Source organism: Glycine soja, chromosome 14, assembly GCF_004193775.1.
Source record: "Glycine soja cultivar W05 chromosome 14, ASM419377v2, whole genome shotgun sequence".
NCBI classification, from domain to species: Eukaryota; Viridiplantae; Streptophyta; class Magnoliopsida; order Fabales; family Fabaceae; genus Glycine; species Glycine soja.
In genome coordinates, this window is record NC_041015.1 from 6,026,819 (window position 1) to 6,046,862 (window position 20,044).

At 31.6% G+C, this 20,044-nt stretch overlaps 2 protein-coding genes and 1 long non-coding RNA gene across 5 annotated transcripts; 2 read left to right on the forward strand and 1 right to left on the reverse strand.

Annotated features, from left to right (window-relative positions):
- The first annotated feature begins 2,987 nt into the window (after positions 1 to 2,987).
- On the forward strand, positions 2,988 to 7,051 carry LOC114384979 (bifunctional nuclease 1-like). Its single transcript, XM_028344860.1, has 11 exons — positions 2,988 to 3,194; positions 3,583 to 3,886; positions 4,199 to 4,369; positions 4,478 to 4,527; positions 4,694 to 4,750; positions 4,864 to 4,929; positions 5,020 to 5,094; positions 5,479 to 5,597; positions 5,781 to 5,872; positions 6,509 to 6,563; positions 6,712 to 7,051. The coding sequence occupies exons 2-11, from the start codon at positions 3,592 to 3,594 to the stop codon at positions 6,716 to 6,718; spliced, it is 987 nt and encodes a 328-aa protein (XP_028200661.1). The 5' UTR covers positions 2,988 to 3,194; positions 3,583 to 3,591; the 3' UTR covers positions 6,719 to 7,051.
- Positions 7,052 to 8,742: 1,691 nt separating this feature from the next.
- LOC114384848 (phosphatidylinositol/phosphatidylcholine transfer protein SFH8-like) lies at positions 8,743 to 14,125 on the forward strand. Of its 3 annotated transcripts, none has more exons than XM_028344662.1 (14): positions 8,743 to 9,134; positions 9,435 to 9,738; positions 10,043 to 10,142; positions 10,272 to 10,538; positions 10,641 to 10,718; positions 10,822 to 10,923; positions 11,059 to 11,108; positions 11,200 to 11,299; positions 11,392 to 11,490; positions 11,647 to 11,763; positions 11,862 to 11,988; positions 12,456 to 12,853; positions 13,630 to 13,704; positions 13,816 to 14,125. In XM_028344662.1, the coding sequence occupies exons 1-14, from the start codon at positions 9,101 to 9,103 to the stop codon at positions 13,834 to 13,836; spliced, it is 1,872 nt and encodes a 623-aa protein (XP_028200463.1). In that variant the 5' UTR covers positions 8,743 to 9,100; the 3' UTR covers positions 13,837 to 14,125. The 3 variants fall into 3 exon arrangements, with proteins under 3 accessions (XP_028200463.1, XP_028200462.1, XP_028200461.1); XM_028344661.1 differs by lacking the exon at positions 8,743 to 9,134 and adding an exon at positions 9,205 to 9,345 and having other exon boundaries at positions 11,392 to 11,475; XM_028344660.1 differs by lacking the exon at positions 8,743 to 9,134 and adding an exon at positions 9,206 to 9,345.
- A 1,708-nt stretch (positions 14,126 to 15,833) lies between these two features.
- LOC114385195 lies at positions 15,834 to 19,609 on the reverse strand. Its single transcript, XR_003660854.1, has 3 exons — positions 19,434 to 19,609; positions 18,306 to 18,669; positions 15,834 to 18,213 (listed from the first exon to the last, which is right to left on the reverse strand). It is a non-coding gene; the product is annotated as an uncharacterized LOC114385195 (long non-coding RNA).
- Between the last annotated feature and the right edge of the window lie 435 nt (positions 19,610 to 20,044).

Below are 20,044 nucleotides of genomic sequence, written 5' to 3' on the forward strand. Positions count from 1 at the left end.
AAATCTTCCCTCCATCAAATTAGACAATATATAGGCTGAGTTTATATTTTATAGACTAGAATGAATTAAAATCTCGAAACATAAAAGAAATAAATAATCAAAACACTTCTCATACTGCACACATTCTCACAAATATATTTACAATTTTTTAATTCATAGAAATTAAACTTAAGTACAAATAAATTTACAACAATTTATATATACATATTACTCAACCAAATAAATTAAATTAAACACCTTAGACTTTAATTTTTTCTAACCTTCTTCTAAAAGTAAACGACAACTAATCAGGTAGTTATTATTAACAAGTCTATTCTTCATTGTATGGTAATTAATTAATTAATCAATCTAGAGTCAACATGGAAAATTTTCAACTAAGCTTTAGGACTTGAACAATTCAGAACATGACATTTTCATTGCACAAAATTCATTTACAATAATGAATTTCTTCTCAAGCTTTACTTCCATCAACGTAGTGGAATTTTATTTAATATTTAATTTTGAAATTAGATAGTATGTATCCAAATTATTAGCATTGGTTCAACGTTATTAGACTTAAAACGATTTTATAAAGATAATTTTTTTAAAAAAAAAATAAAATTTAAATTAAAAGAAAAATAAATTTAGTTTTAAAAACACTTTTTGCTTTGTTTTCTTTCACCAAATGAAAGACAATATGTATTAATTTATTTATATTTTTTCCACTGTTTCAAAGGTACCATAATTAAAATCTGATTATTTTTTTAAAATAAATTGTCAATGTCATCTTTCAACCATTACTCTCCCTTCTAGTATTTTTTTTTTTTTTGGTGAAAGACTACAAATCAACCTCGAATCTCCTAGGGAGGGTAATACAAGCAGAATCCCTTCTCAAAGCATTACAAATTGAATAAAAAACTACTCTCTTCTATATGATCCTAAATTAGAGAAATAAAATTGTTTAAGTGATTCTTGAAATATTAAATATTTTCATTAGATTAATCCTTTTGTTAATGTATTTTAGTAAAGTTTAGAGACCAACTTGAAGGAATTTTTAATAGTTAGGGGATTATTGAATATGAATTTAAATACTTTCCGTACTACTTGTAAATTTATTTTATTTTGTGAATTATTTAAGAGAAAGAGTAATAGTGTTATTTTATTCATGCTTTACATGTTTTTGTCTCTGTCAACTTACAAATAAAATTAAGTCTTTAAGATAAATAAATATTTAAAGTAACTATTTTAAACTCTACGTTACGTTGGTATTGTCAATAAATTGTTGTTACTAACAGTTTGTGTGGGATTTCCCAGATTACGTTCAAATACTGCCAACGTTTTTTTTAGTACAGACACACTCTCATTTCCATTCTAAATTTCTAATACATCCTTTTTCTTTCGGGTGTGTTTCGTTTTTTATACAAATTTATATTGTTAAAAATAGGTTTAATTATATTTTTAATCTTTCAGATATTAAACTAATAAAAAATTAAAGACTAAAACTAAATTTGATGAATTATTTAGAACCAAAATATATTTAATCCAACAATAATTTATCTACAAGTATCGTCAATTTGACAAATAAATTAGTACAATTAGATATTTTTAGGTTATTTAGCTCAAATATTTTATGTTTTTGTGGTTGGTAAACTGGATTTATTATTGACATACTGTGTCTAATTTGTCACATCAAGGGCTCGTTTATTTGTGTTTTTATTATTTTATTTTATTTTTTATTTCACTTTTAATTACAACATTGCCATTTTAATTTATTTTAAAGCTTTGTTCTATTTTCAAATATTTGTACATAAAACATTGAAAATGTTTTTTTTTTGTTTTTTCTGTTTTCTATACAAATCTTTGAAATAAAAAATAAATTAAAAATAAGGTAACATTTTTATAATTAAAAAGAAAAATAAAAAATAAAAATAAAAAAACATGAATAATTCCATGGAATATTAAATATATTCAGGATTAAGAAGCTTGTAGATAAGAGAAATTTTGAAAAGGTCAATCAACACAAATAAAACATGAGTAACTAGTATAGCATGATCACATATACATAATTAGAAAAAGTATGTTTGGGATAATGGTGAAAATTAAATTATTTTAATAATTAATTGTATATATAATTGATTTTTTTAGATAAACATATAATTAATTATTGTTATAATCGATTATAATTAGAATTAGTTTTTGTATGAGTAAGTTTGTTGAAAAGTTGTTAAAAAATTATTAATTTTGTTTGGATGCAACAAACAACAGGCTTACATAGTAAAGGTGTATGGAATCAGTTCAAAAGAAAAACAACTGTTAAGAAATAATTATAGACTGTAAATTTTCAATTTTAGCTTATTTTGTCAGAAAAAAACTTTTTCCATATTTAAGTTAGGATTTCTAGACAAGTTATTTATTATATTTAAGATTGGAGCTAATATTTTTTTTATAAACAGATGAAATGCTTCCAAATCAAATGAAGTGAAAAAAAAGCTTTCACAAACATGTTTTAAAAATATAATTATTGTCTGAGAATAAAAATATAATAAACCTTACAAATATTTACTGAAATTGACTAAACAGAAATTGGTCAAAAACACACACGAAAACAAAGACAACATTCCCTCCCCCAAGCTGATTTTATTGTAGTATATATTTTTTTTATCATGTAAAATGATAGTTTAGACATTATTTTTTTAAAACAAATACTAACAAGTAGTCTAAGGATATTAATTAAGAAATTAATAACAATTTTTTTACTGTGCAAAATTATGTTCTTCATAATTATTTTTATATTTTCTTATAATTTACGCATTAAATGTTTTTCTTTAATCAATGCTCAGCATGCTGGATAGCAATATTTTTTTTATTGCGTTTTAATTCCAGCAAAGAAAAGTAGAAAGAAAGTGAAGGTGAGGGTATAACAGTGATTGTACCTTGTGTGATATGAATAATGATTCAATCTCAGGCAATTTTCACTTCTCTCTCTCTCTCTCTCTCTCTCTCTCTCTCCGTATTTATATGTTCAGTTCTTTGCTTTGACATCTTTCTCAAAGAATCTCTTATCTTCTTCTATTTCCCTTTGTCTCAACCTCGATTTCCCCCCTATTTTCTGATTAACTCTTTACACGATCTTATCTACGAATAATAAAAAATTAATTCCTCAATTGATTCTTTGTGGCGGTGTTCGATCGGTACCTGCATCTCTTCTTTTCCAGGTCTGAATCTAATACTCCAATTCATACTTACAAGGACATATCAGTTCGGTTCGGTCTTGTAATTGCAATTAATTTCTCCCTAATTTTGAATCATACTTAATCTAATTCGGTTATAGCCTTGTTTTTAACATAATTAATGCATGTAGTTTATGAATTTAATGGCTATATCAATCGATCAGAAATTATCCTTAATATAACTTTTCAAGGTTTGTGATTGGATTAGTAAATGCATATTAATTAATGCATGTAGTTTATGAGTTTAATGGCTATATCAATAGATCAGAAATCACCCTTAATTTGACTTTTAAGGTTTGTGATTGGATCATCGTGTAAGTGCAATAGATTATTTATTTATTGGTGTGTGTGTGTTTGTGTGTGTGGTGTATAGGTTTGGAGAATGAGTTCTGTGCAAGGACCAGTTGTGTGCCCTTCTGTCCGTGCCAAACAAGTAGGGTTCTGCAGCATTCCAATGATTGGGGCAGTGAAAATGAACGTTAGACGCATCCGAAGTGAATTTTGGGGTCTCAATGGCGCCAAGGCTAAACCCGGTTTTCTTTCTTGCCATATAAACACGCGAAAGTGCAAGACTGTGCATTGTACTTTTAACTCACCCTCCAATGACAGTGGAAGTACCGCTGACAATTTCAATGAAAAAGATGAAGATTATGTTATTTCTAGTGTAATTGAAGCTGGTATGACAATTTCATTATCGATAAATTGATTAAATAACATTTTGATTGTTTTTGACTTATATACATTATGCGTTAAATTGTCCACTTGCTTAAAAGTTGGCATTCGATGATCAAGATTGCAATATGTTGATATTATCAATGTAGTGCATTGTTTCTAGATAGCATGGTTACATGTCTTTGGAGATACAAGTATGTGTGTCAATTTGGGCTAACTGAATGTCTATAATGCTAGTGCAAGAAGCTCTGGCAAACAGTGTCTCCTCCCCATTTGGCTCTTATGAAATACACTTGTTCTGTGGTTTTGTTGACTAGTTGAGGTGAAGAGTGGAGCAGATGGTTTCATAATCAAAATGAGGGACGGAAGACACTTAAGATGCGTCCATAACAATCCCCAGGGAGGACATCTTCCAGATTATGCACCACATCCTGCTATTGTATTGAAGATGGAAGATGGCACTGGTCTACTTCTCCCTATAATTGTTTGTATGTCACTATATTTTTCTTTTTATCGTGGAAACTTTTTTCTTGGATTTGATTTTGATAATTATATATCCATACGATTGTTAATTTCTGGAATGTGTTTATTTGCAGTGGAGATGCCAAGTGTTTTGCTAATGGCAGCAATACGCAATGTTCCCATAGTATGTCCTCTTTGTCAGTTGAATTTCACTGTATTATCTATACATATCTGAATACTTCTTTTCCTTGTTCTTTCAAGATGTGTATTAATCATATGTTTGATCCAAAAATATTTTGGATTTATGTAATATGGCCATATGGATACTAATTATCTGGTCACTATATCAGGCTAGACCTACTTTGTATCAAGTAGTGAAGGAGATGATTGACAAGATGGGTTACGAAGTAAAATTCTGTTTATCTTTATACTCTTACTCCTAATTGTATTGTCATCTTTCCATCATTCAGGTTCCACGATGAAATTAAGAATCAAATCATGTTGTTTCCTGCTTCCACAGGTCAAATTTGTCAGAGTAACCAGGAGAGTTCATGAGGCATACTTTGCTCAGTTATATCTTACCAAGGCATGTACTTTGTACACTTCCTCGCCCCCACCCAAAAAAAAGGCCCCCAAGTGTTGTATTGTATAACAGTTAAAATTATATTTGGTATAGGTTGGAAATGACGCAGAATATGTGAGCTTTGATCTTCGACCTTCAGATGCTATCAATATTGCAGTAAGATGCAAGGTAATATTTGTTAATTTAGGTATTTGAATACATCATTGACTGCATCGTATTGCATTCTCTTATTGGTTTGTTTAGTAGTTGTTCACTTTTTCCCCTGGTTGATATTATTAGAAAAATCAAGTGCTGGCAGGACTTTTTTTGACATTTTTATTATCAGAAATGGTTAATTGTTGATTTGAGGCAAGTTTCATATTCTTGCATGCACTGTTTGTTTGTTTTCATTGAATGCCATATCCTAAAGTTATACTAGTAAAAATGAAACTATTTTACCAAATCCCAAAGTTGTACTAGTTTCATATCCTTGGATGCACTGTTGGATTGTTTTTGATTAAATGCCAAATCCTAAGGTTTATCAGAGATTTTACTATTTTACCTGTGCTGTAGGTTCCTATACAAGTCAACAAGTACTTGGCATACAGTGATGGTATGAGAGTAATTGAATCAGGCAAATTGTCAACACAGTTCCCTGGTATGGATGGCCGACTATTCACTGAAATGGACCGGTATGTTTGTGAAAAGGATGCCTTATTGTTTTAAGGCAATATCAATTGTCTGTAGTATGTGTAATTTCTGTTCTTGATATTTATTATTTAAAGAAAATAAAAAATCTTGGAATATGTGTCGTTGTTCGAACTTTTTTTTCATTGTGAAAATGCATCTTTTATATAAAAGTGACGTAACTGCAGGCCAAGTGGTCAACCTTGTGCCGAGACCACGGAGTTTAATCTTTTACACAATATGTTGAAAGCTGTTGTTGAAGAACGCTATAAAGATGCTGGTAATAATTGTGTTATGTATATTGCTTTAATCTATTGATTGTGTTTTAATGTTTTTGAGTTTTTTTAATGTATGATGTATGACAAAAAGTGCTTTGGATGGTATATGTGATTTTGATGATAGTGGCAGCCAATCATGTCCCTTGTGAACAGGTTTGGTATTTTTTACCCTTGTTAGTTGGAGTAGTATCAGCATGCTAATTGTCCTTTTGGTTAAGGATCCTCTCATGTTAGTATTCTTAAAACACGACTTTTTCAGGTTAGCAAGTCACTTGAGTAGATCCTAATACTTTCTTCTTTCGTCTGCTCTATATAGTCTATAAGCATTTGGTATCTTAAGTTTTAATCAAAACAAATTTGTATGCCATATGCCCCTGGCATTTAGTAGGAAAACTGTGATAGATGGGCAACTTTAATTATCATAATCAGAACATGCTTTTGCTAAGCATTTATAGTTGTATTTTTATATACCTGTGAGTTTAACATGTTCTAGGAATCTAGTTCTCTAGATAAGTGGCTTTTGCATTGGATTGAATTTTGATGTAAGAGTCTTGCAATATACATTTGTTTTGGACTACAGTATTAATTGTACGTCTCTGATGTTACTTACACTTCTCATGTTTCTGATGCAACCCCAGCTTTGTTCAGGGACCAACTTAATCAACTTAGGGCGGGAAAAAACATGAAAAACAGGTATGAAGCTTATTTGACATGACAAATAAATGTTTGGCGAAAGAATTCTATACGCGAGTCATTTTTACCCCAACCCAGAATTGTCTTCTGGTCCTTTTGTTCTGTTGGACAGCTTGAATGCTCGTTGACAACTTTTATTTTGTTGCAGATTCTGAATGCTTTAATTGTAAATACAATCTTATATTAGAATATCGATGGGGTTCGGTACAGCTGAGCTGATTGCAGTCATGTCTCTCCCTTCCTCGGTCTATGTATGCTTACATTGTCTGTGTATATTTGTATATTGTATATATTTATAAACATTAATGCTAATGCAGTCATGTGAAACTTTTCACTGCTTTTCTGAGGCTTGTTTCAATCTTCAAAAGCTGTTAATATGTAATGTGTTCTTTTATCCATAAGATGCAGTATGTGACTGATGAATGTGTTTCGCTGTATTATTAAAATATTTGGGATGATTAGATAAAATGCTGTAAATATGTTACTCAGTTCCCAGTTATTTGTGCGTTTGTTTTATTTTTAGGTAGACTAGCTAAATAGAAAACTTTTAAATGCATTTGTACTCTGCTTATGCTGAGAAGTAAGAACTTTTGTTCAAAATGGTCTTGGATTTAACATTGCTGCAGCCTAAAATGTAGATAACCAGTATGGGAGCTTAAGCAGGTGACTTTCAAAATTTGAAGTCACAGGACTTAAGATTTTGAGGTGGTAAGAGGACACAAGTATTTTTAGATATACTTACTATAGTTAATAGTTCCAAAAGAATGAAATCGTCTCATTACAAAAATTTATAATAATATTTGGACAATTTATTGACAATTTACAATAGATTACAAACAAAAACAAATTTTTTTTAACTGTAAACATTAGTTTGTTAGCTTTATTTGAAATATCTGGTGATGGACAAAAAGTTATGATAATCGTATCTATCCTCCTGAATTAATCTTAAATTAAAGACATGCTAGATTCTCTTTTCATTTTTTATAAACTTTTTAAAAATACTAAAGAAGCGAATTGCCTTACGGTTAAAGAAATGTCCATGGTCCCAGCTTGTGTAATGATTTGTAAAATGTTTATTATTATTTATTATTAATGTTGTCTTTACGTGGGCTTAAAAAAAGGAAAAAAAAAAACTTTGCGTGAACATACAATATTACGATTTCTTATTTCTTAAAAGAATAATGGGAGTTGGCTTTGCATTCAATTGAAAAATCATGTTACACGAATTATATAAAATTTATTAAAAAAAATTGATGCTAGCCAATCTCTATCATAGAATGATACATTATACACAATAGAATAAAAATAATGAGTGAACCATAAAAAAGGAAAAAGAGTTGATGAGGAAGGCGTAGGTAGCATAGCACCAAGCAACCAACTACCACCGCACCCACGGCGAATTCCTGCCAAGTTTGAGATGATAATTAATGGTGGACTGACCTTAAGACAAGGTGGCTAATAATGCAGTAATGGTAGGACCCGGAAAATGAAAAGCCATACCATGTAAAATTGGAGTGGAGCATTCATAATTTCAAATAATATTATATTTTAATTTAAAGAAAATATTGCTGAACTGCATCGTTGATTTGTTATGCACATAAACATTATTGTGGAGATTATTTTAAAAAGTGAAATCACAGATCATATCTATTTATTACAAAATTAACCACTATTTTTTTATATATAAAATTTTAATTAAGTTGAGTTTCAAAACTTCACTACAATCAGAACCGACATCAAATTGAAAGAACATTTACAATTGTATTTACACATTATACATTAATAAGATTTTCATATGGGCAATAAGATTCAAACTTACATCCTTATATATAAAATGAGTTTGATCTTTATCAATTATGATAATTTTGTTGGGGAATTAAAATTTATTTAACGGTGAAAAAAATTAGTGTTTATATAGAATCATGCCACAATAATACTAAAGAACTTTTCTCATTTTTTCATGAACACCACTTTATATTATCCGTTATTATTACATTTATTTACACACAACTTTGATCTGATTTTTGACTTTAATGACAAACTAAAACGAATCCCCACTTTAATAAGCCAAAATTATTTTCTTTGTTTTTAACATCAAAGCCATAAAGCAAAAACGTACCTAGTCTCATGTATCATGTATGTATATAATACTATTAAGCACTCTCATAGGACAAAGCATTTGGTGAATAAATAAACATTCAAATAACATGGTATCGATTTGACTGGCAGCTGAGGAACCAGCAACCATCTCTGACTTTAGATTTACAGTTTTTCAAAACATATTATTTTCACCGTTTCATAAACAATTTCTTTCATTTCCTCTTCTTCTCTTTATCTTCTGCCGACATCGTCTATCTATCTTCAAAGTGTTTTCTGTCCAATACAAAAAAAACAGCATAATTATTATTATAAACTTTGTATTTCGGTTCTGGCTGAGGTTTCTGTTCCACTGAATTGGTTTTATCTGTTGGGGGCCTTGAATTTGATGTTTTCTTTCGTCCACAAAACAACTTTCATATTCATTTAACAGTGTTCACATGTCAGGGCCTCTTGATCGGTTTGCACGTCCCTGTGAGTACCAGTACCTTCATTTTTTAGATTTTTCTTATCTTTATGGATTCACTTATCTTATGTTTTGATCTATATCAACAAATCCGCTTGAATTAAGGCTTAATTCAGCTGAATTTAATCTAGTACTCATACAATAATACAAAGATTTAACATATGAGTAGTGGTTTGATAATCAATCTCTTTGGATTTGCCTTTAATGAAGAATTTAAAGGTTAAACCTCATCAACTTGTGAATTTTGTCTATATTTCTGAGCTCTAGAATATAACTGGAATGGATTGTGGTGAAATTTTATTTGATAGGCTTTGAAGGGTTCTCTGGTCATGATGAAAGGAGGGAGAGGAAATCAGATTTTGAGAACTCGGAAGACGATAGGCGAACAAGGATTGGTAGCTTGAAAAAGAAAGCAATCAATGCTTCAAGCAAGTTCAGGCATTCTCTTAGGAAGAAGAGCAGCAGGAGAAAGACTGCAAGCCGAAGCAATTCGGTTTCCATTGAGGATGTTCGAGATGTTAAGGAGCTTCAAGCAGTGGATGAATTTCGACAGGCGCTTATATTGGATAACTTGTTGCCACCGAGACATGATGACTATCACACGTTACTGAGGTTACTGCCCCTTATTACTTATATTTGAATATATCTGCAGAAGATAGATTATAGTGATCACAACTGATGCATCATGTTAATTTGTTATGCCTTTAGTAACTGTGACTCATCTATAATAGATTGGTTTTAGTCATAGCCTTCACTATTTCAAACTACTACACATAAAAATCATAACATTTTTCTCATGGCATATGTAGTTTACATGAGATGGTATCTTTGCATATTCACAGTTTGCATGCTTCTAACACAGATGACTTGTTTGCCTTAAAGTATAATATAAAAATTGAATTAACTGATGTTGCAGATTCTTGAAAGCAAGGAAATTTGATATTGAGAAAGCAAAGCACATGTGGGCCAACATGATCCACTGGAGGAAAGAATATGGTACTGATACAATTATGGAGGTGAGTTATCCGATTTGAAAAATATAATCAACTTATTTTGGTTGATCCTGTTTTATTTGATCAACTGTACTGTTTTTTTGAAATCGTTGTTCATGCTATACTACTTTGGTTTCCTGTCTTTCTCTTTAGGATTTTGAATTCGGTGAGTTGAATGAAGTCCTGCAGTACTATCCACATGGTTATCATGGTGTGGATAAGGAAGGAAGACCTGTTTATATTGAGAGGTTAGGAAAAGTTGATCCCAATAAGCTTATGCAAGTAACTACCATGGAAAGGTATTTGAGATACCATGTGCAGGGTTTTGAGAAAACGTTTGCTGTTAAGTTTCCTGCATGTTCTATTGCCGCAAAGAGACATATAGATTCAAGTACAACCATTTTGGATGTTCATGGTGTGGTATGTTGTCTGTCTAAATGATCTGGAAAGTTTCCTTCCACTATTTTAACTTAACTTTAGTCAATAATTGCTTTGGATTACTATGTTGCTTTATGCTTTCAGGGTTTCAAAAATCTAACCAAATCTGCACGGGAACTCATCATGCGGCTGCAGAAAATTGATGGTGATTACTATCCAGAAGTGTGTGACTTTAGTCATAATTATTGTGGTAGTTTTTAATTCTTCATGGCTTCTGGACTTATTGTTCTGGTATCTGTTCTAACCTATAAATGTTTCTGTGCAGACATTATGTCGAATGTTTATAATCAATGCTGGTCCCGGTTTTAAGCTGCTTTGGAACACGGTGAAATCATTTCTTGATCCCAAAACTACTTCAAAGATAAATGTGCGTGCCAATTATTTGATCTTTTATTCTTTCTGTTTTAGAGTTTTATAGGCTTTCAATAAAATAATTATCTTTTACAGTTTACAGAGATAATCTGTTGGTATAGTATTGATTGATACTTCAATGTTCCATTAGGTTCTTGGAAACAAGTTCCATAACAGATTACTTGAAATTATTGATGCAAGGTAACTATGCAATAATTTTTGTTAATGGCGTTATTTATCAATCAGTTTGTATTGTTATTTGGAAATTCTGACTATCTGCGTGGTTTTTCAGCGAGCTGCCTGAATTTCTAGGTGGTAATTGCACTTGTATGGATCGAGGTGGTTGTATGAGATCTGATAAAGGGCCATGGCAGGATCCAAACATTTTAAAGGTTTGCTGCTTATAATGTAAAACTTGGACTCTGATTTTCACTAAATATTTAGTATGCTTCTGTGACTTAGCAGAAACAGTGTGTTCATGCAGATGGTTCTTAGTGGTGAAGTACAATGTTCTAGACAAATAGTAACAGTTTCTAATGATGAGGGGACCGTGATCGAATGTGATAAGGCATGTTATCCAATGGTATAACCATTTTAGACACTTCATGAATGAGAACTTTCGGATTTTATAATTCTTATAAACTCTATTTGTATTTTTAGTCATCTATTCTTAGACACTTCGTGAATGAGAGAACTCGTATTTTATGATTCTTATCAGCTTTGTTTTGGATTTTATCAGCCAATAAGAAGTAGTGATACATCAACAGCAGAATCAGGATCTGAAGTCGAAGATATTACTTCTCCCAAAGCAAGTGGGAATTATACAAACCCAAGGTTAACTCCTGTCCACGAAGAAGTAAGTGATCATGACATTGGTATTGATGTTGCAAAAAGATAGATAAGATACAAAAACATTGCAATAAATGAAATATAACTACTTTGATGTTTGTCCAGGCAAGATTGATTGGTAGGGCTAGTGGTTTCTCTGAGTATGATGAGTATGTTCCCATGGTTGACAAGGCTGTTGACCTCGGGTGGAAGGAGAAACAAGTAACAACTCAAAACTCATATGGCTCAACAGGTTAGAGACTCGATGCATATTCCCTGAAGTTATTGATTCTTATATGCCCCATTGTTAACTTGCTTTCATATTATTTAAGTCTACTGGGATGGAGAGAAACATGGCCATATTCTTTGCAAATTCAAAATATTTATGGTTCTTCTTAACAATATAACATAGAAAGAAGAATTAAAAAATTCACAATTATGCTTTAAAAGAATTGTGCTTTATATTTTTTTTTTCACATATATGGATTCATTGATGGGGTATTTACCAATGCATAAGAAAACGAATGCCAAAATTTAACCCTTGTCTAAGAAATTAAATATTTCTTTATAATGAAAAGATAAGAACTACATACATTTTCATCTAGATCAATTGAACAAATATTGCAAGGTAGTAGATTTTAGATTGGGATTTTAATTTTACTAACCAGGGTTATTGACATCCAAGAAAAAGTATAATTGTAATGTGTTTGTTCTTTGCAGAAAATTTCCTACTGAGGGCTGGAAAATCTGGTGGAAACTGTGCATATATCTTGGCTGTTATCGTGGGCTTCTTTGTTGCCATTTTTACTTTTGTTCGTTCATTAGCACTTCGTGTGACTAAGAGAATACAAGACACAAAATCTGATTCTGCCAAAAATATGCCCAAGACGACTGTTGATTCAATAACCAAGGAAGAATCTCGTCCCCCGTCACCGGTTCCCAGATTAACAAAGACAGAATTCATCTCATCTGCTATGAAACGCCTTGGTGAGCTTGAAGAAAAGGTTGACATGCTACAGTCAAAACCAAATGTGATGCCATATGAGAAAGAGGAGCTGCTGAATGCTGCTGTTTATCGTGTGGACGCATTGGAAGCGGAACTGATCGCTACAAAGAAGGTAACTACATTTCATTCAAAATCATAAAATTTGCTCCAGGCTAAACAGACAGCAATTCCTGCTGTTTTACCAAGTCTCAAATTCTAAGAAAAAGGTTTTTATGCTTTGCTATTATTAGTCGTTGAACTGTAATTTTCTGGTTGTGAATGTGAAGTTACATGTAAGTTGAGTCTTCATATCATTATCTTCTTATGATGCTACCTTATTTTCAATTCAGTTCCAGATGTTGTAGGTAGATTACTGCTTAGCTTAGAGCTGTTGCTTCAATTCAATACATGGTTCTTAGCTAAGAGTCTTATCATAAAATTATAGGATCCTTGTTACCAAACTTTAAAGCAACTTCTCTGCTGTTAGATTATGTATTAGCTTAAATATGTTATTGGTTCATGTAACTTTAATGTTATTTTTTATTTTATTTTTGGTTTTGTAAGCTCATTTTTCTCATTTTAGTTCCCGTAAGTTAGTGCTTTTCCAATTTAGGTACCATAAGTTTTTGTTCATTTTTAATTCTTGTATGATTGTACCTTTTCAATTTTAGTCTCTTTAAGATAACAATTTTTTCATTTACAGTCCCTATAAATTTGCGCTTATAGAAACCAAAATTAAAAAAATATAAACTTACAAGAACTTAAAATGAGTAAAGTCTTTTATAAGGACCAAAATTAAAAAAATTATGAACTTGGAGGAACTAAAAACATATTTAAGCCTAATATATTAATGACATTGCAATTTACTGTTAAATATATAAAGTTTAATGTATTTTATTTTCTAAACAGGCTTTGTATGAAGCTTTGATTAGACAAGAAGAACTTCTGGCATACATTGATAGTCAGGAAAGAAGCAAATTCGAGGTAAGTAAACATGTTTGCATCTTTTATAGATTCAAGAGATAAATTCCAAATAATTCTTACTATCTTGTTTTGGAACTCTTAAAAGTATGTCCAATCTTTTTTGTAAAGCAGAAAAAGAAGTTTTGCTGTTGAAGAGATAACTGTACAGAACGGAGCTGTTCGGCAAAATGATGGAGATATATATTACTTCCTTTCCTGCTTGTATATTTTACCTGCACAGTACTTTGTCTTCAAGATGGCTTTTTAATTTTCATCATAAAATTCTTGTATTATGGAACTCTATTTACACGTCTACTTGTATGTCTTTCTCTTTCTCTTTGCCTCTATTAATTTGAATGTAGATGAATTTAACTACTGAATTATAGATAATTGTATGACACAAATAAAGTTTGATCCACCTTTTAAGTGTATAACTTTTTTATATATGTCTTGAAACCTCTCAAAGAGCAATATAGGAAATGCGAATGAATGTGTATATCCTATCTACGCGACCATGTCTCAATCAACAACGCTGGATCTAGACGTTTCTTGTGATTCATTGGACATATTACTATTTGTTCATCTCCACAGTTCTACTACAAATTTATATTTCATCGATAGAGTTTTTAACAAACCTTAATTTGATCTAACACAACAAGGCAACATAACACCATCAATTCATAATGTTATGTTACGATTTCTGTACTACTACTATTCTGGTCCGGTCAACAAATATACCATAGTGCTCACTAGTTTTGCGCAACCACAAACAAGCCATACCCATCAGTTTTATACGATTCTTACTAGTAGTAATGAACATAACATAATGCCTACTTGTTTTACCCAAAAGATTTAATTCTGTAACTGTATTTTCTTCATGTGCTCACCTTCAATTTTTTTGAGTTATTAACTTGAGGGTTGATCATTATAAAAGCCATTTTTTTCATTCATGCCCCGGTCCAGACTAGCGACCGTGTATTCTAAAAAAGAAGAGGTTTAATTAGTGCTTTGGTCCCCAAATTTATTATTTTAGTTTGATTTGGTCCTTTGATTTTTTTGGGTTAAATTTAATACTCTAATTATTAAAAAATGTTCAATTTGGTCCTTGTGTTCATTTTTGTCTAAAGCCGTCAAGTTTTTGCTCATATGTTCTCTTAAGAAAAGGACACATCATTTGTTATATAAACTCTACCGTTAACAATTTTTACAAAATGGATGATGATGATCAAATTGAAAAAAAAAAAATTAAATGACAAATTCGAATCAAAATAGTAAATTAGAGAATAAAAAATTAATTTAACCAAAAGAAAAAGAAAAACTAGTCACCGTGTAATTTGTTAGTCACCTAGAACTAGAAGAGAGCATTGTCTCCGTATGTAGCTTTCTGCAGATTCACAACACTCCATCCATCCAAACACAGGATATTATACATATTATACATCATCATTCAACAATCCAACAACAATAACAAAATAACCTTATCCTATTAGATAAGGTAGGCCACATGAATCACATTTTATTCAACAATTAATAGGAATGAAAAATCAATTGGATAATTTTTATATACTGTGCAGTTGCATCCATAAACAAGTTAGATACCATGTGTTGATGATAAAAAAATAAAATTAAGAATCTAAATTTATGCTCCTGCGGATTTTGCAGTGAGACAATGTTGGACGCAAACAAAGAATAGGTTGACCTCTCCATGTTATACCAAAGTAGCGACGACTAAAACAAAAATCAAACTCAAAATGAGAAGAAAGTATTAAACAAAGAATAGGTTGTCTTCCCCAGGTTATTCACAGCATAACTTCTATATTACTATCAGGTAACAAATAAGAGTATAAAACTATTTTATCTGTCATACCAGCCATGCCACGTATCACATCTCTGCCACAATTCGGAGTATGAGAAACAGCATCCTTTTTCTCTTCCTCTTTCTTCTCTTCTTTCTTTCTTCCTTTAAGGAGCCAAAACTCACAATTGTTGCTGATTTTCTGAATTTTCTAACATTTTTTATTATCCTTACTCGATCAGTCTCACCAACCACTGTCCAATGGTGGATCTAGGACCCGAAGTCAGAGAAGACAATTTATTTAGAAAAAAATCTAACACATAAAAATGTAGTATTGAATTTAAACACATGAAAATAAGAGGTATAAAATATAAAATTTTAAAATAAATATTTATGGTTTTATTAGAATAAGGGGATACATTTGTTTACCTTCACATTCAAATACAAAATTTTAAGGCTGCAAAATATAAAACTTTAAGATAAATACATGTGACTTTATTAAAATGAGGGGGTGTATTTATCCATCTTTATCCATGAATAGGTTGCCACTGTCACTGTCTTTTTGTCTAGATGTAGGACAATAGAATTAATTCCTTCAACAGTTGCAGGCTGGTGCAGATCTCTTTGGTACTCTTGATAGTACGTTCCAATCTGGTCTTACTCCTTAATAACTTGGGAACGCCACATTTGATCGAAAGATCACAATCTGAAAGCATAACATGCCCATCCTCCCTCGCAAGCACATTCTCTGGCTTCAAATCCTGCACACTATGCCCATCATGTGAAAATACTTTAATGCCAACAGTGTCTCAGCTGCATAACACTAGTGTAGTGTTTTCCAAAACTTACTCAAGTATCTTTATATAATCATAATAATATTAAGTTTATTACACTCTCTAATATGGCTACAAACCACTGTATACACAGTTTATTAACTTCTAAAATTTATACTAATTATTTTTCATTGGATAAATACTCAAATATAACGACTTATTTTTCAAATACAATTTGAGTTTTAGACACCTCTCTGTGACAACAATAACCAATACAAGCAAGAATTTCAAATAATCGAAAGATTGATAATCAACTATCAATTCCTCTTAAGTCAAAGATGGTCATGGCTTGTATTGCAAAAACCACACCTTTATGTAATTTTTTTAAACAAGCCTGAAGGATATAATCATCTAACTAGCTACTTATGACAAGTATATCAATTATATGATTCAAGAGACAACTCTCAGACTTAAATTGATGATCACAATCATTCCACATACAACAAAAGATAACAAAGGTTCAACACATTATAATAACAATCCATAATAGAAATTCTAAGTGCACTAACAAAGATAAGCTTGTTCTACAAATGTAGACAAATATGATCTAAAAGAGTAGTTTAATGTCAGCAATTGACATAAACTACATTCTATTGGGATGAGACTTGCTGGTAGAGATATTGAAGATCTTCAAAATGTTTATCAAAATCATCAAACCTTTTGTCAGCCCTTTGAAACCCCTCACGTACAATATCTGTTACCCGGCTGAATCCATCTTGTAGACCTTGCGTACTAGAGAAAATTCAAATTAACATATCACTATCAGGAGTTACTTGAGGTGCCCAAGGTTGACTACCTTGAGGCTTTTCAGCACTTTCTGAGTCACCACCCTCCTCTCTATGTTCCATAGGCATTGACATGTTTTGATCGGCATGTTGCCACACTCCATCAACTTGTATGACTTTGAATTTCTTCAAGCTTTTTTTATTGAAACGATTAGACCAACCAGGTAAACTCCCATTCTCTACACCAAGATGAATGCAATGAAATTCCATTATCTTGGTTATTAGTAAACCATATGGAAGGGGCATCCCATTAACCTTGCACTTCTTCATATGTTGACAGATGAGGTATGGCCAATTTGATTCGAATCCGTTGGTTGATAGCCCAAAGAAAAAAAATGTCTTCTGTCAAAACTAGTGCATAGTTGCTCCCGCGTGGCATCAAAATGTGCACGAATACATAATGCAAGAGTCTATCTTCAATTGTCAACTACCAGCATTTTTACAGTTATGTCCCTGCAATTCAGGTCTAACCATCGCATCCAATGCCTGACCATGATGATACCCAATGTTGTCAGAAAGTTTGGAAAGCTGAAACTTGTGTCCTTCGTACTTCAAATTAGCTATAGCCAATCAATCACGTGATTTGACTCGAATCTTCACTTTACAAATCTCAGAACACAAGTCACCATTGTCCAATATGGTTAAGTTTGCATAGAAAACTTTTATCAGGTTCAGATAATAGGTACCCTCAAGTGAGACAAAAGTATCAAGTCCTTGGACGGAAAGTAATTCCTGACATTGAAGACCACTAGTCACAAAGTAATCAAAATCCATTATCTTAGGATGGACGAGATCCCTTAAAAGGAAATCATCAGCATATGATGTCATTTGTTTTTGTTTTCAGAAATAGAGACTATGATCCAATATATGTGCAATGTCCTCAGATGCTTCGGGCTCAGGTGATTGAGGTTGAGATGTTTTTTGCCTTTTCTTTTGTTTGCCATCTCTACTTCCTTTTTCCTTAGATAAACTTGACATTGCCCCTATCCATAGCTTGATGAATTTGCCTCGGAATACATTCCACGAGTCCCGTGGCACGATGTGAACCATAAAGTTCCTCAAGAAGATCATAGTGCCTCACTTGAGAAGCTCTCCATTTCACAGCCGATGGTTTAGTCTACATGAATAATATTATAATATTACAATTGGATAACTAAACAATAATCATTTGCAACAAATGAATTAAAGGAAGTGTATAACAACATTTACCTTTATTAGTTCATCCCAAACCATCACCTTCAGCCCCAAACCTCTTTGTCATTGAACTCCATGCAAATCCACTAAGACCATTGAATAGGTCATGAACTTCACACCATCTATCTTTCATTGTTTTTTGTCTATTTTTTACATGATTTTTTTGTAACATCCGTTAATCCTGAATCTCTCAAGGTTTGGACAATTTTTGTGTAAGCTTGTAGTGTCCAACTTCCATCTATCCTACTATTACCTGCTCGAGTTTCTTCAACCATTGCATTTAGTAGATGGTTGTCCATCTCATCCGTTCACCTTAACATCTCTCTTACAGGTTGACTATTATCACCTACTTGTCTCTTTCCTTTTCTCATTTTGCAACCTATAAATTTAACATAAATATTTGTCCATAGAACAATAATAAGGTCAAGTTTACAATAAAATATTTCCACCTCATAAAATGAATAAAGTTCATACACAACAAATGACTCAAATATCTTTGTTTTCTTTTTATACCTATTTACATCCTATTTGTATGTATGTATACATCTAAGGCTTTAAAGAATGCCAGCAAGAGTGCAAGCACACTTGAGTGTGTGTATCTGCGCAATATGGCAGTTTCACCACATACACAACAACAACTCTCATTTAATGGTTTCAATTAATCACAGTGTTTAGAAAAATGATTGGATCTATTGTTGTTGTTGCTGATCATGATAGTTAGAGAATGGAAGAAATTCAGACCATCAAACTATTTTTGAAAATTTTAATATCCTAAACAAAACAAGGGTCTGTTGTCATTGTTTAATCCAAATCCATTTGCAAAAATAGCCACAAATCAGTTGCCCAAATAAAATAAAATAACTGTTAAGCTCATAAGCATAATCGATTATGCTTATTCGCATAACCGGTTCCAGGCCAAGAAAATAACAAATTGGAGCACTTTGGACAATGGAAGAAGCATGTATGTGGCAGATCTGAATTCAAACCATACACAAAAACAGAAAAAGTGAGAATAATATCAACTAAAACAACTTGACTCAGCTCCATATTGGACATCCAACAGAACATGGAAAAGGGAAAAAAAATAAAGAGCCAACATGCGTGAAGAAAAAAGAGACCGAAGAAGAATAAAATAGCACATACCTGCTGCGTGCAGAAGAAGAGCAACGTGCTCAGTGTCAATTTCTTCGCACTTCCGCTCATTTGAGAGAGGAAATATCGAATCCGAATCCTCTCTCGCGCTTTCTCTCTCGCGTTTTCTCTCCTACTCTCTTCAGCACAAGCATGAGCCATTAGATTAATTCAATGGTTCTGATTTCAAAACAAAAAACGACACACACAAGGAAATTGGTGCAGACTCACGTTTCTTTTTGGCATTTAGATTTTAATTATCAATACTAATACAGAAAATAAACTATATTCTTTAACCAAATAATCTAGGTTCAAATTCTTGTTTTAAATATGTAACAATTATGTTGGAAGAAAAAAATATCTCACTTTTTGTGCATTTATCGAGAACTCATTTATATCAATATAATTATCAACAAAAAAAATACGAAAAATAAACCATATATGATTAAATTCTAAACTCCATAATAAATAACTTAAAATTATATTTTATCATCAAATAATAATGGATAAAAATAATTATGAATTGATGTAAATTGAAAAAATATATTAAAGAGTTAAAAAAAGCCGAGAAAATATGTTAAAAATGAATATTTTAACGGTACTAATTTGAATTTTAAATATAA